This window comes from Geospiza fortis, unplaced genomic scaffold, assembly GCF_000277835.1.
Source record: "Geospiza fortis unplaced genomic scaffold, GeoFor_1.0 scaffold637, whole genome shotgun sequence".
Taxonomy (NCBI): domain Eukaryota; kingdom Metazoa; phylum Chordata; class Aves; order Passeriformes; family Thraupidae; genus Geospiza; species Geospiza fortis.
In genome coordinates, this window is record NW_005054515.1 from 874,621 (window position 1) to 887,838 (window position 13,218).

The following is a 13,218-nucleotide window of genomic DNA, read 5'->3' on the forward strand; positions in this document are numbered from 1 at the left end:
CAGGGTTTCTAATATCCAATCCCTAAGTACCTGAAGTCTGCAGGAAATGAGACAAGTAATTTCACTGCTGTTGAGGAACTGAGAAAATGCCATCTGTTATGATGATTTGGGTTCTTTGTGCTTTCTGACATGCAGACAGATACAGTCTGTATCAAATACCAATACTCAGATTTGCAAAGGAACAGGCTCACTTTTTTTTTTCTCAGTCATGAGTCTTACTAGATATTTTGACATCTGTGTCTCAATGTCTTTTAAGAAGTTTGGTTTTTTACTTTACTTCTTGGATTTAATTAAGCAGTAAATCATCAACTCTTTTGTTTCTTTCCAGGTTTCTTTGATGATAATAAATAAACAGAGGCTTGTTTTGTCTCTGAGAAAAATAAGGTCTGGCCTGAATGTTTGAATTACTTCATTATAAATGAAAATAAGCCTTAGAATTTCCTGAGCACTGTTCTCAGTAGCAGGATTTCTAAGAAGAGGAACCTTGTCCATTCTGTCAGACTAAGATGATTGTAAAAAGCTATGGATATTTTACTGATAAGATTTAATCCTCAAATGTGTTTTTGCAGTATACACTTCGTAATGTTTACCAAAAACCTCAAGTTAAAGCAAAACCTTTAATTCTTAAGATTTTCTGTGTAGAAAATACTTTGTGGCTAGGTGAGAAACTGAATTTTCAGTGTGTAGTATTTTCCAGAAAATGCTCCTGGTTTGGTGGCAGAGACTCTGAACAGCCTGAGAAGGAAGGCATGTGTTTGTGTCACTGTGCAGTTAAAGCTACAGTGGAAAGTGATTCTATAGAAAAAGTGTGATGTCTGCTTCTGTAGGTAGGCTGTGATACACCAAATAAATCCATAAATTAACAGGAAGGCTGCGTTGATACCGTGGAGGGGCACTGGTTGCAGCCATGCAGCAGAGGTGCTCTGTTAATTGCAGTCACTTGGCTGCTTCTGAGAGCTGCTGGGACAACACGGTGCCTGAGAACTGACATTCCCAGCCTGGGCTTTCCCCATTACACCCATTAAACACTGAGAACGTGCTTTGGGTTGGATGCTTCTCTATGGCAGGGTGGTTGATAGCACCTGCTGAATTTGTTCTGCTGAGTTTATTAGGTTTATTAGCTTAAGGTAAGTTTTTCTTCTAACAAGGTGGACGTGAAGCACTTTATTTCTTTGTGTCGCTCCTAAAACTTGAACCATAACATTTTTTTCTCTGTTGTCTTAGCTGTAAAGGACCCTACAGCTGTAGAAAGAGCAAATTTATTAAACATGGCTAAACTGAGTATCAAAGGACTCATTGAATCAGCCTTGAGCTTCGGGCGCACTCTGGATTCTGACTACCCACCTTTGCAGCAGTTCTTTGTTGTCATGGAGCACTGCCTGAAGCATGGCCTGAAAGGTGTGGAAATTGGTCTAGCTGCATATTTCTCATCCCAAACATGCCATTTTTCTTCCTTTCCTTCTGGAAATAGATTTTTAAAAAGTGTAATGTTACATAAAGAATTGAAAAAAATATGTAAATGGTCACCTTTTATAATGAATAGTGTAATTATTAATTCTTCACCACATATACTTCCACATTTACCAACTTGTCATTCTGTGCAGCATTTGTTGTAAGTGGTCCAGGGTTTACCAACTGCTTGTATGTATGTAGTGTATATTTTTAGCTGGACATCCTTTTTATATTATTTTTTCCTAGCATATCAATTTTATATTCACAGTAAAGGAAGTTGGCTTTGGATACTGGTGAGCTGACCAGTGTCTCAGTTAAGAGTTATCTGGAACTCTGGACTCAGCAGTTAACCCTTGCACACACCAGATATTATGAAGGAAGCTACTGCAATAATTTAAATTAATTCAGTTACTTGATTTTTCTTTTCATAGTAAGAAAATCCTTTCTCAGTTACAATAAAACCATCTGGGGTCCTCTGGAACTTGTGGAGAAATTATATCCAGAAGCTGAGGAAATAGCAGCAAGTGTCAGAGATTTGCCTGGCCTTAAGTAAGTAGTATTGTTAAAATGCAGCAGGAAAATAAAGGACCTGACTGAGAATCTGCAGGTGTCTCAGGATTTCATTTGGCATTAATAAGGCTTTGAACAGGTAGCACCTGATGTTGGGGAGGGCACAGGTGAATGGGAGCTGGATAACAATGCAAAAAGGAGCAGGTTGTGTGTCAGTCACTCTGCAGTCTAGAGCTGCAGCAAACATTGGTGAGTGCAGTCAGCAAAGGCTCTATCAAACCACAAGGTGACATACCAGAGAGGAAAGGTGACATATCAAAGAGGAAGGAGTTAGGCAGCTTTTGAGATTCTTGCCTGCACAGTCCTACTCGGTTGTAAATTTATTCTCTTCCCATTCCAGTGCACTCTGCTTTTGTATTTGGCTTTTTGATTGTCCCTCCGTGAAATTCCAAAAGGGTTTAGTTGCCCTGACTGGTGCGGGGCAGCACAAGGGTTCTAATTTATAGCTTGACCTTATCTAAAGCACACAGGCATGTAAATTATTATTTACTCTTGTGGCAAGCCAGAGGAAGTAATAACCTTTGCCAGGTGTGTTACTCTCTTCCTATCCTAACAGAGCTTGTGAGGGGTTTTTCTTTTACTTGTAAGTATGCAAGCACTAGAAGAGGAAATTCTAAAGGTCCAGGTGTAATTTGCTGGATATTAGTGTTTGCCAGTTACATAGGTAACTTTTCATCTTTTCATCTTTTTTGGCATTGTCTTCCCAAGATAGCACTGAAGTTGCACACAATTAAAGGTAGGATTGAGTAAGGATTGCGTAGAGCCAGAGCAGGACTGGGAAGGGAAGCTGCCATGGTGGCTGGTGATGGGCATTTGGTTCATTTTCTTGCAATTCCCCTCAACTCTCAACAAACAAATTGCAGAAAGGAGTCTCAACTGTTGCAAGCATATTACTTCAGCAGAAAACAGGACTTTCAAGATTATCAGGCTCTGTACTCCTGTTTTTCCTGGGTCTGCTCCCAAGCTCAGCTGAGTGGTTGAAAATCTTTCTGTTACCCCAAAGCTTGGGAGTCAAAGCCTAAGCATTATGGCTTTCCACATGGTGATGCTCAACTAATAGCTTAAAATACGCCTTCAGAAACACCAGTTGCTCCACCAGTAAACTGATAAGCATGATTTAATCAATATATTGTTAATTTGGGGCTGTTTGTCCTCATGGCCTTTGTTTCAGGACTCCGCTGGGCCGCGCCCGGGCCTGGCTGCGCTTGGCACTGATGCAGAAGAAAATGGCCGATTATCTTCGCTGTTTAATCATTCAGAGAGACCTCCTCAGGTAAACACCCTGCAGTCTGTTTGCAGTTTATTTTCAGAGGTTTGGTCTCCTAAAAAATAATCCTGCATTCCCCTACTGTGCGCTGGGGAGGAGGTGACTTCACCCTTACCATGTGTGTGGTTTCCACTGAGCTGCCATTGGAAGGAGGGCTCTTGCTTTGAGCTTTGCTTTCACAGTTCTGACACTGGCATTGCTCTCTTCTGGTATAACTTCTCCTGTCTGATGCAGTCATTCAAGCACAATGGAGAAGGATGCTTCTTCATTTCAGTTTTATAAGCTGTACATATTTTTAAGACTGACTTTGTGCCTAGATAACACTGGTGTGTCAGGATGTCGTTGGTGTTCAGCAGCTATGGATTTTTCCAGTGAAAAGACAGTTTGTTACATAGAATCTAAAATTTTATTTAAAAAGTACAAGGAGAAGAAAGTGCTGATATTCCCTCGTTCAGTGAAGTATTTATGTTTGTAGTGATTTTGGTACAAAACTATGACAATACTTAAAAAACCTTTTTAGCATTTCAGCCCTTTAAGTTTCTCTTTTATCCATATCATCTCTTCTTTACGTCCTTGAATTTCAAGCATATACTCACTAAATTCCAGGCTTTTTTTTTTCCACAAAAGGTAATTCTTTTCCCATTCTTCCTTTGCATTGCTTGCAGTGCTTCTTAACAACATGAGAGTTGTCTGACTCAGTGTGGCCAAACATCCATTTCTTGCAGTATCCTCTTCAACATTGGCTAATAGAAAGTGTAGGGAAGAGCCTTTTCTGGGTTTTGGGTTTTTTTTGTTTGTTTATTTGTTTGTTTTCTTTTAAAGTCAAAGTAAATCTTGTCACCCTCCTCACTGTGTCCCAGCCATCTGGAGCCTAAGGCAGTATCCTTGTTTTTAATAGCCTCTGAGAAAAAACATGCACTTTGAATTTTTAAATATTTATGAGGTGAAAGCATGGGCAGGGCCAGTTCATCTTTATGGATGCTGTAGTAAGGCTCCAATAAGAGAAAATTTAGATATGTATGTCACTTCTGATTAATTTATTGGATGTCTATAGAATGAATATACCAGTAAGCTGCAATTTTCTCCTTCACACAGTGAGTTTTATGAGTATCATGCACTGATGATGGAGGAGGAAGGAGCAGTGATTGTTGGGCTCTTAGTTGGGCTGAACGTGATCGATGCCAACCTGTGTGTGAAGGGAGAAGACCTGGATTCACAAGTAAGTCCAGCCAGGTAAAGGAATGTACACACAGTCCATGAGAGTTTTCTGTACTTTTTTGTACATTTTGTTACATTGAGGTGCTGACTTGTTAGAAATCCCACCTGAGACTGCTCAGGGTGTGATGATCCAGCTCCTGGGCCTCTGGGGCGGTTGCCTTAACCTCACTATCAGTGGGGTCTTTGAATGCAGATAATGTTCAGAGTGCAAGGGTGAAGCTTTGTGCTTTGTCCTCAAATGGGAGCAGCTGTAGCAAAGCAGAGTTCTTTCCATCTGACCTGTGTGACCCAGCCTTTTCTTCTGTGGGACAAGTATAGTTCCATGATCAGTTTACCCTGCTTGGTTCATTTATTGCTGTTCTGGAACATCACAGGAATGATACAGGGTCCTGAAACAAACTCTCTTTTGACCTCTTAAGAGAGTGACTACTTTGATTCTGCAAAGCAGGACTTGGAATTCTTCCTGCTTTGAATGGGCTTTGACTTTTAACCCTGATCTCTTCCAAGAAAATATTAACAGATTCTATTTCAAGGCAGATGCACAGGTATTTGTAAATAAATGTAGACTGTGTTCAGCCCTGACTGGTTTTTTTCAGCTTCTTTGTGGAAAAAAATCATAGTAGCTTCAGTGGTTATTACTGTATTAATATATTTGATGAAAAACCAGCTCCTCTAGGAAAGAGAAGTTACAGCTAATTGTGTGTGTGTGCTTTTGAATCCTGTGGTTAAACTGTCCTCAGTTGTTTGTTCTAGTTACTGTGTAATGTTAGTTTCAGGCACTGATCCTGTGTAAAAGAAGATATAACTTTGACAGGCCTGTAATTACAGAAAACTTATCAACTTGCTCTTAGTGTTGAGAATTAAATATGTGTATTATAGACCACAAAATCTGTTGCTAGCTACAGCTCTGTTATCACTGGGTGGCCTTCCTGCATGAGAGAGGAGACTCAGTTTGAGGGGATAGTAGTGGCAGATGAGATTCTGATTGCAGTGTGTCCCAATTTGACATTTGTAACATGTCCAGAATAATTTGTGAAGAGTAGTATAAAGAAGGCACCTTCTCAGAGAAGCCAGAAGCTGCAGGTTTTATAGAGCAGAAAGGTAAATTTCTGAACCTTGATGGAAGTCACAACCAGGAGCATTGTTTTGGTATGTTGACAAAATGCTACTCAGTGGTGAAATGTGTTTATGCAGCCCTAGTGAATTGAAATAAAGTAACTTTTATAGATAGAACAATTTACCTTTTTTATTAGAGATGGTATTTTGCTTTAATCAGAAAAACATGTTTTCAAAAAGTTTTTTGTGAAGAGACTTTTTAGAAAAGACGTGGAAAGAACAAACAAGATCCTGACAGGAGAGCACTGTATAAACCAAGTAAAAATTAAACTTAGTAAAATCTTGTTTTAAATGTTGTAGTACAGGTTTTTCAGCTTCTGGCTGAAACTGGATGAACCTTAAAAATGCTGTAACTGAGGTTTTATCAGTTGCATAAATACAAGGCTCTAAATATCAGCAGCCCTTATTTGTATGATATGGAACTGTACCTTTGCTCTCCCCTAGGTTGGGGTGATCGATTTCTCTGTGTATTTGAAGAGTGATGATGACATTGGGGGTAAAGAAAGGTATGTCCTCACAAAACACCTCATCTTTTCTATGTTAACAAGTGATTTCTTGGTTGGGGCCTGTTCTTTTAGAAATAAGTCAGGTTCCCTAAGAATGAAATGTTCTGATCCTGAGAAGAGTGCCTCAGTGTGTTGTTCTGTGTTACTGGTTAGCTGGAGGAATATTTGCTCCAGCCTCCAAGCAGGGGAGGCTTGCCAGGTGCCAGTGAAAAGGAACCTGCAGACCCTGGAGGCCTCAGCTTGGGATTTAGTCAGGCTTTCAAAGAACCAGAGTTATGGCAGAGTAAATAAACATCCTTATCCTTCTCACACTGTTCTGTTTCATGTAGAGAAATTGTTTGCAGTTAAAGCATTGGATTTTTTTGTGTCTCACTGATACAACATGTCTGTTGTTACCTTCATGAGTATGAGATGAAGTTGCTTCCTTTCTTTTTAAAAACACAATTGAGATGGACATTTTCATATGTTTATTTTCTGTCCATAGTTCGGTACATAATTTTGTTAATTTGATTTTGTGCTTGCTTTAGAAATGTACAGATTGCTGCAATATTGGACCAAAAGAATTATGTTGAGGAACTAAACAGGCAACTGAAGTAAGTATTACTTTGAAGTATGGGTGTCAGGCCAGGCTATCAGGCAAATGCCTTTTGTACCACAGCTTTGTGAGAGAACTTCAGAGAAAGAGCTGCAAATTCTCTGTGTTTAGACTGAAGATTTAGTGAAGTAGGAAAAGACACTCTCCTGGAGAGCTCAGTGCCAGTTTTCATGCTTTTGCACTGTCAAAACCTTTATTCTTCAAAGAAACACAAAACCAACAGGCCAGAGCTGTCAAGGTCCTCATGATTCAAAACATCACAGGAATGAAAGGCTTGGTCTGGATTCTAACTGTGTTCCATGTAACAGTTTGCCAGAAGTGGTTTGGAGTGTTCTGGTGAATCCATATGATTTTATTTCTTTGCCTTGCAGAATATTTGGTTTTGTGTCTTTAATGCCTAGGACTGAAGCTGAATAAACTCACTGCTTGCTAGAAGCTACTTATATGTGGTAGGCTGAGGTTCCTGTTGAAATAATTTTCAGGAAAGCAGCATTTTCCTCTTGGTTTGCCTGGTGAAACAAACCTAGTCCACCACTGTGCTTGTTATTATGCAAATAGAAGAACAGTGATTTAAATTCTCTGAGAATTATTGTACAAAATTAAAGTCTGAGGGGCTAAAAAGCTAAAAAAACCCAACAAACCAAAGCAAACAACAAAGCCAGAAAGAACTTCTGTAGAATCTCTAGCACAGCTGATCTAGATCCTTTTTGAAATGTAATAATCTTCTTAAATTTTTAATGCTGGTAGTCTGGATCATTGGTTACTGTAAGGCTCTTGTTGAAATAAGGATATTCTGCTTTGAAATGGTGTCACTGAGCAGAAACCTTCAACAGCACAGAAAAGCTGAGCACATCAAATATGAGCAAAATGAAAGTCAAGGAGGAGAAAGGAGCTATCACAATTAAGAGCAGTGGTGTTTGTGCCATTATCCAGGTGAGCTTCTGTGTGCTCTTGTACTCTGGTTTATGCACAGAATTTCCTGTCAGATCAGTGATTCAGCAACTCTCCTATTTTATTTCAGTTCAATTGTTTGTGTTTAGACACCCTAAAGTGCATTAATCTCTCTGCCCTGCTCTTCCAAATGAACTGGCAGCTACTGAGGACACCACAGAGAAATATGTGAAAAAGGAAATGGTGTTACAGAATAGGTTTTCTGTTTCCCTGTGTGTGAAGTGCAGCCTAAAAAAAAAGGTGCTTCCTGCAGAAATAGGCAATCAGGTTATGGAAAAGGCCTGGATGTAGTTTGATACTATAAAAAGCAACAGAGTAATAAAAGGCAATAAAACTCTGGTGAGACTCCTACATGAGCTCAAGAAGCATCAAGAAAGAGATAGCCTGAGGACAAATCTCAAAAAATGCAGAGAAACAAATGATTTTATAAAAGAAATATATTTTGGAGGAAGAGAATCTGGAGCCTGAGGACAAATCTCAAAAAATGCAGAGAAACAAATGATTTTATAAAAGAAATATATTTTGGAGGAAGAGAATCTGGAGAATGGTTTTGTTCTATAGAGGAGAACTCATTTATCTTTTGTCTGCAATATGGTTGTGAGGATAAAGGAGAGTGCATGGGAAGTTCTGGCCAAGCAGGAGTTTAAGTGACAGGGGTGACATGGGATTTGGAAAGAAGCATATAAATGTTCAACAAAGGAGAGTCATTTTCTTATATTTAGGAAAAGTTCCAGTAATAGGAACAGACCTCACAGCTCTTAACCATTAATCACTGTACCTTGCATTAAAGCTTCTGAGCTTGGTTGAATGAGTTTTGATGTAATCTTGAAAACCATTGTTTCTTTTTCCCTTTCAGTAGCACAGTTAGCAGTCTACATTATAAGAAATATATTTTGGAGTAAGAGAATATGGAGCCTGAGGACAAATCTCAAAAAAGCAATAAAACTCTGGTGAGACTCCTACATGAGCTCAAGAAGAGGAAGAGAATCTGGAGCCTGAGGACAAATCTCAAAAAATGCAGAGAAACAAATGATTTTATAAAAGAAATATATTTTGGAGGAAGAGAATCTGGAGCCTGAGGACAAATCTCAAAAAATGCAGAGAAACAAATGATTTTATAAAAGAAATATATTTTGGAGGAAGAGAATCTGGAGAATGGTTTTGTTCTATAGAGGAGAACTCATTTATCTTTTGTCTGCAATATGGTTGTGAGGATAAAGGAGAGTGCATGGGAAGTTCTGGCCAAGCAGGAGTTTAAGTGACAGGGGTGACATGGGATTTGGAAAGAAGCATATAAATGTTCAACAAAGGAGAGTCATTTTCTTATATTTAGGAAAAGTTCCAGTAATAGGAACAGACCTCACAGCTCTTAACCATTAATCACTGTACCTTGCATTAAAGCTTCTGAGCTTGGTTGAATGAGTTTTGATGTAATCTTGAAAACCATTGTTTCTTTTTCCCTTTCAGTAGCACAGTTAGCAGTCTACATGCAAGAGTTGACTCACTGGAGAAATCAAACACTAAACTGATTGAAGAGGTATTTTTTTATTTTAGTAATGTGTAGCATATTGTTTTCTCTGAAAGACTGTTTTTCTAAATATACTTCCATTATTTTAAGCTATGGAAGCTCTGTATAATATATTCAGATATTTGTATTTTGGCTTAAAGGAGAGGGGCAGCAGCTGCAGGGACTTGAAGTCAGCTTGCCAGGCAGCCCCTAGCATCAGTACATCAGTTCTGTAGAACATTGCAATTTCCAGCTTTGGACAAAATGAGAAGAGAATCCTTTCTCCGTGCCAGCTGTCAGTCTGATTTGTGCAGGTGACTAGTCTGGAATGGATGACACCAGTTGCTACAAAGAGACAGAAAGTAGTTCACCAAGCAATTTCTGTTCCAGTCCTCAGCTTTAGCCAAAGACTTGCTTCTTGCTTGGTTACTGGATGCTTATACATAACTTTCAGACTTGTCTGGTTCTGGTTTGTGTTTATAGCCTATATTTCTGGTTATCTTTGATGCTTGACTAGTTTCCAATATTTTTAGCTTTATAAGAGAGAGCACACCATTTTAGTTAATGAAGGGGAAAATTGGAAACTCTAAATTCAACTGCTGAAGGGACAGCTAGCTCACTCTGGGAGTAATGGATCCAGACAGAGTGAGAGCATCTTTTCTGAGTGTTAATTCTCAGAGTATTCTGGTTCCTTTAAAAGCTTTCAGCCCAACTGTCCACCTACTTTGATCCTTTGGCTTACAATTCTGACATTAAGCCGTGTACTGTAGGGCCCAGTTATGAAATGTCATCTTTTGTAAATATGTTTGTTGTTCATATGGGGGAGGCTTTCTTATGTACGCTGTTCCATATGACATATTAAAATGCCCAAAAAAGAAAATGAGAACTGGATGAACTTGAAGCCAAGTGGAAAGCAGAAGGTGAGGATGAGGAAAGAGAATTGAGGGTCTTTAAGTCATAATGGAGCAATGAAAAGAAAGCATGTTCTTCACCAGACATGAAACAGTGAAGTATCCTGAACACACTGCTGCTGTGTAGTGAAAGTGACTCATTATGAAAACCAGGAGCTTCATGCTTTCTTTAAAAACAGCTAATCCTCTGTTTGGCAGGCAGGGAGAGTAGAGCAGATGTCTTGGTCTTGCATTAATCAGAACATTTTATCTTTTATTTCTACTCACAAAAGTGGTCACAGTGCTTTTCGGTTTTTTTATTATTTGTTTCTTTTCAGTTAGCAATAGCAAAAAACAATATAATTAAACTTCAGGAAGAAAACCATCAATTAAGGAGTGAAAATACTCTGATTTTAATGAAGACACAGCATCATCTAGAGGTATGTTAGTTTTACCACTTTTAATATTGTAACATAACATGTTTAATTTTTGTTTAAAAGTTTGTACATCTCAACTTCAAGTCAGCTTAACTTGTCCAAATGTGAAACAACTTTTATAAGGGAAAGGGCTTATTAAATCTATGGAGCTTTCTAAATGGCATAAGTAAATTAAAGTTCTAGGACATGAGATTGTTTTACAACTGTATGCATGGGTAGTGTATTCAAGTGACACCGAAGGAGGACAGTACTGCACCAGAGGAGGACAGTATTGCAGTATGGATGTTTTGCTGGTTTTACTCAGCTCTCATTACCAAGCCAATGGCCACAGAGCAGAAACAGCTCTTTCCATCTTTGCCCTGTGCTTGGAGGATGTGTTTGTAAGTTTTTCTTCACATTCCCCACAAGCATTGAATTGTTGCAGTTGAGACGGACACAACGCACAGAATATCACACACACTTTCAGAAGGCTGCCAGTGGCTGCCCTCTTGTTCTTCAGCCCAACCTTTTATACCCTCATGTTCATGCCCTCTGTTCCCTTAGTGACAGAATTTTGGTCCGTGCAGTCATTAGGGTAGATAGCTTTAGGACTTGGATTGTGTTTAGGGTGAGGAACACGGTTGCAGTTATTATAGTGTATAGGTAGAGGTTGAGGAGAGTAAGCTTAGGGCTGTAGATGATAATGTTGCTATTCAGCCTCGGTGGGAGATGGAAGAAAAAGCTAGGATTCCTGGCTGCTCAGCACCCTGGGCCCTCCATGGCTCATTGCTGCTCACCTGCTCCTCACAGCTGTAACCCTTGGGGATGGGGCCTCACTCCCAGTCACCACCAACCGTGTGCCTACATGAAATTCATGCCATCAAGCTGCAGGTTTGATGAAGAGGGAAGACAGGAGCTGTGTGTGTGTTTGCAGGCAGCCAAGGTGGACGTGGAGGCAGAGCTGCAGACGTACAAGCACTCGAGGCAGGGCCTGGATGAGATGTACAGCGAGGCGCGCCGGCAGCTCCGCGAGGAGGCTCAGCTGCGCCAGGTGGGTGCTCCTGCCCTGCCCCTGCACAGCCCTCACTGGCCCAGCAGTCCAACTTCTCTTGGCTTTAGTGCTGCCTTGCACTCACTTCAGCAGCCTTTTCTCTAAAGGGAGTTTCCACAGAGCATCAATATTTCTGTAGTAATGTTGCTGAAAGGACAGCAAAAAAAGAACCACATTTTTCTTGGATAAATTTTTAGGTAAGCTTTTAGCAATACTGTATGCTCTCTATCTATGCTAAATCTTTCCTGTGAAAATACAAATACTTCAGTTCTACTTTTGTAATTAATACTTAGGCAACTCTGTACATGTGAAAAGCACCAATCACTTGTTTTTAAAATTTTAAAAGTTTAATAGTAATAAAATGGTTATAAAAATAGTAATACAATTAGAGTAATAATAATTTGGACAATTTGAATTAGAACAATATGAGACAATAGAGGCAAAGAGTTACGGACATCTGGGTACCTTTTTCTGGAAAGCAGGAGCCCAAAAAGACCCCTGTTAACAAAGGATTAACTCTTAAAAGCAACAGCCTGTTGCATATTCATACACCTCATCCATGATGCATAAATTCCATTCAAACACAGGATTCTGTCTGGTCATCTTCAGCTTCTTCCTCTGAATCCTGACAGCACCTTCGAGGTGGGAAGAAGTTCATTTCTTCTGATAAGAGGGCAATAAATCCTTTTTCTCTGAAAGATTTGGGTGTCCTGTGGCTGCTATCTCAGTGCGAGTCCTTTCTTTAGAAAAGAAGAATCCTACATATCATAGTTTCTATTTTAACATTTTTTATAACCTAAAACTATATTTAACACACTACTTAAGAGAATTAATACAGCATTACTTTCTAACACAACACACATAATATTAATTTTAATATTTGTGGAAAGCCAATCATAAAATATGCATTTTTCACAGTACACCATTCTTATAATGTGAGTTGTCTTCTCCAAAAGTTAAAAAACCCCATTGGCCAGTTAGTATATGAGTGTCACATTTATGGATAAGTTGCAAAGGTAAAGAGGGGCAGAATTTCTGAAGTGGTAAAATAGGTGGTGCTGCAGCTCTGTTAGAGTTTCAAACCAGAAATAAATAATTCCATAACGATTTAAATCCTTTGTGTTGCGCTGTGTTGTTTTATAGGATATGGAGAATGAGCTAGTGGTTCAAGTTAGCATGAAACATGAGATAGAGCTTGCCATGAAGCTGCTGGAGAAGGATATCCATGAGAAGCAGGACACCCTCATCGGCCTGCGGCAGCAGCTTGATGAAGTTAAAGCAATTAACGTGGAAATGTACCAGAAGCTGCAGGTAAAGGGACAATGTGCTGTTAAAGTGCTGGAAGGATCACAGAGAGACAAATGCATTATTACCATTCTGGGCAGTTGGATGCTGCTGTTCCTGGAGTTTTGGTTTCCTTGTGCTTCTTAGGTCAGCTTGACATTTTGGAACATTACCTATGTAAACATGGTTTCATACAAAGAAGTTCTTAAGGCAGTCACTGAGTTTAGGCAAGAAAGGAGCATGAGGATAAGATCATGGCCTAATAATATCCTATGTGAAGTAGAGAGAGTAATAATGTACTGTAACAAAGACTTTTTTTGGCCTGTGTTGTATAAAAAGCCAGAAGAATGTAGACACATAGTGAGGAGTTGAAGAGAAGCCCTGACCTTCCAAAG

The 13,218-nt window shown here is 39.4% G+C and overlaps 1 protein-coding gene across 3 annotated transcripts in view; it reads left to right on the forward strand.

The window, feature by feature from the left end:
• Window positions 1–599: 599 nt before the first annotated feature.
• RUFY2 (RUN and FYVE domain containing 2) overlaps window positions 600–13,218 on the forward strand; it is a 24,708-nt gene continuing 12,089 nt past the window's right edge. The window contains exons 1-10 of one of the 3 annotated variants that reach the window (XM_031063587.1): window positions 600–1,398; window positions 1,884–2,001; window positions 3,194–3,295; window positions 4,385–4,508; window positions 6,068–6,129; window positions 6,657–6,722; window positions 9,143–9,212; window positions 10,411–10,512; window positions 11,423–11,539; window positions 12,683–12,850. In XM_031063587.1, coding sequence (XP_030919447.1) covers window positions 1,269–1,398; window positions 1,884–2,001; window positions 3,194–3,295; window positions 4,385–4,508; window positions 6,068–6,129; window positions 6,657–6,722; window positions 9,143–9,212; window positions 10,411–10,512; window positions 11,423–11,539; window positions 12,683–12,850 — 1,059 coding nt within the window. In that variant the 5' untranslated portion in view covers window positions 600–1,268. The remainder of the gene's footprint in view (window positions 1,399–1,883; window positions 2,002–3,193; window positions 3,296–4,384; window positions 4,509–6,067; window positions 6,130–6,656; window positions 6,723–9,142; window positions 9,213–10,410; window positions 10,513–11,422; window positions 11,540–12,682; window positions 12,851–13,218) is intronic. The other 2 variants (XM_031063586.1, XM_005428970.2) reach the window with 2 other exon arrangements.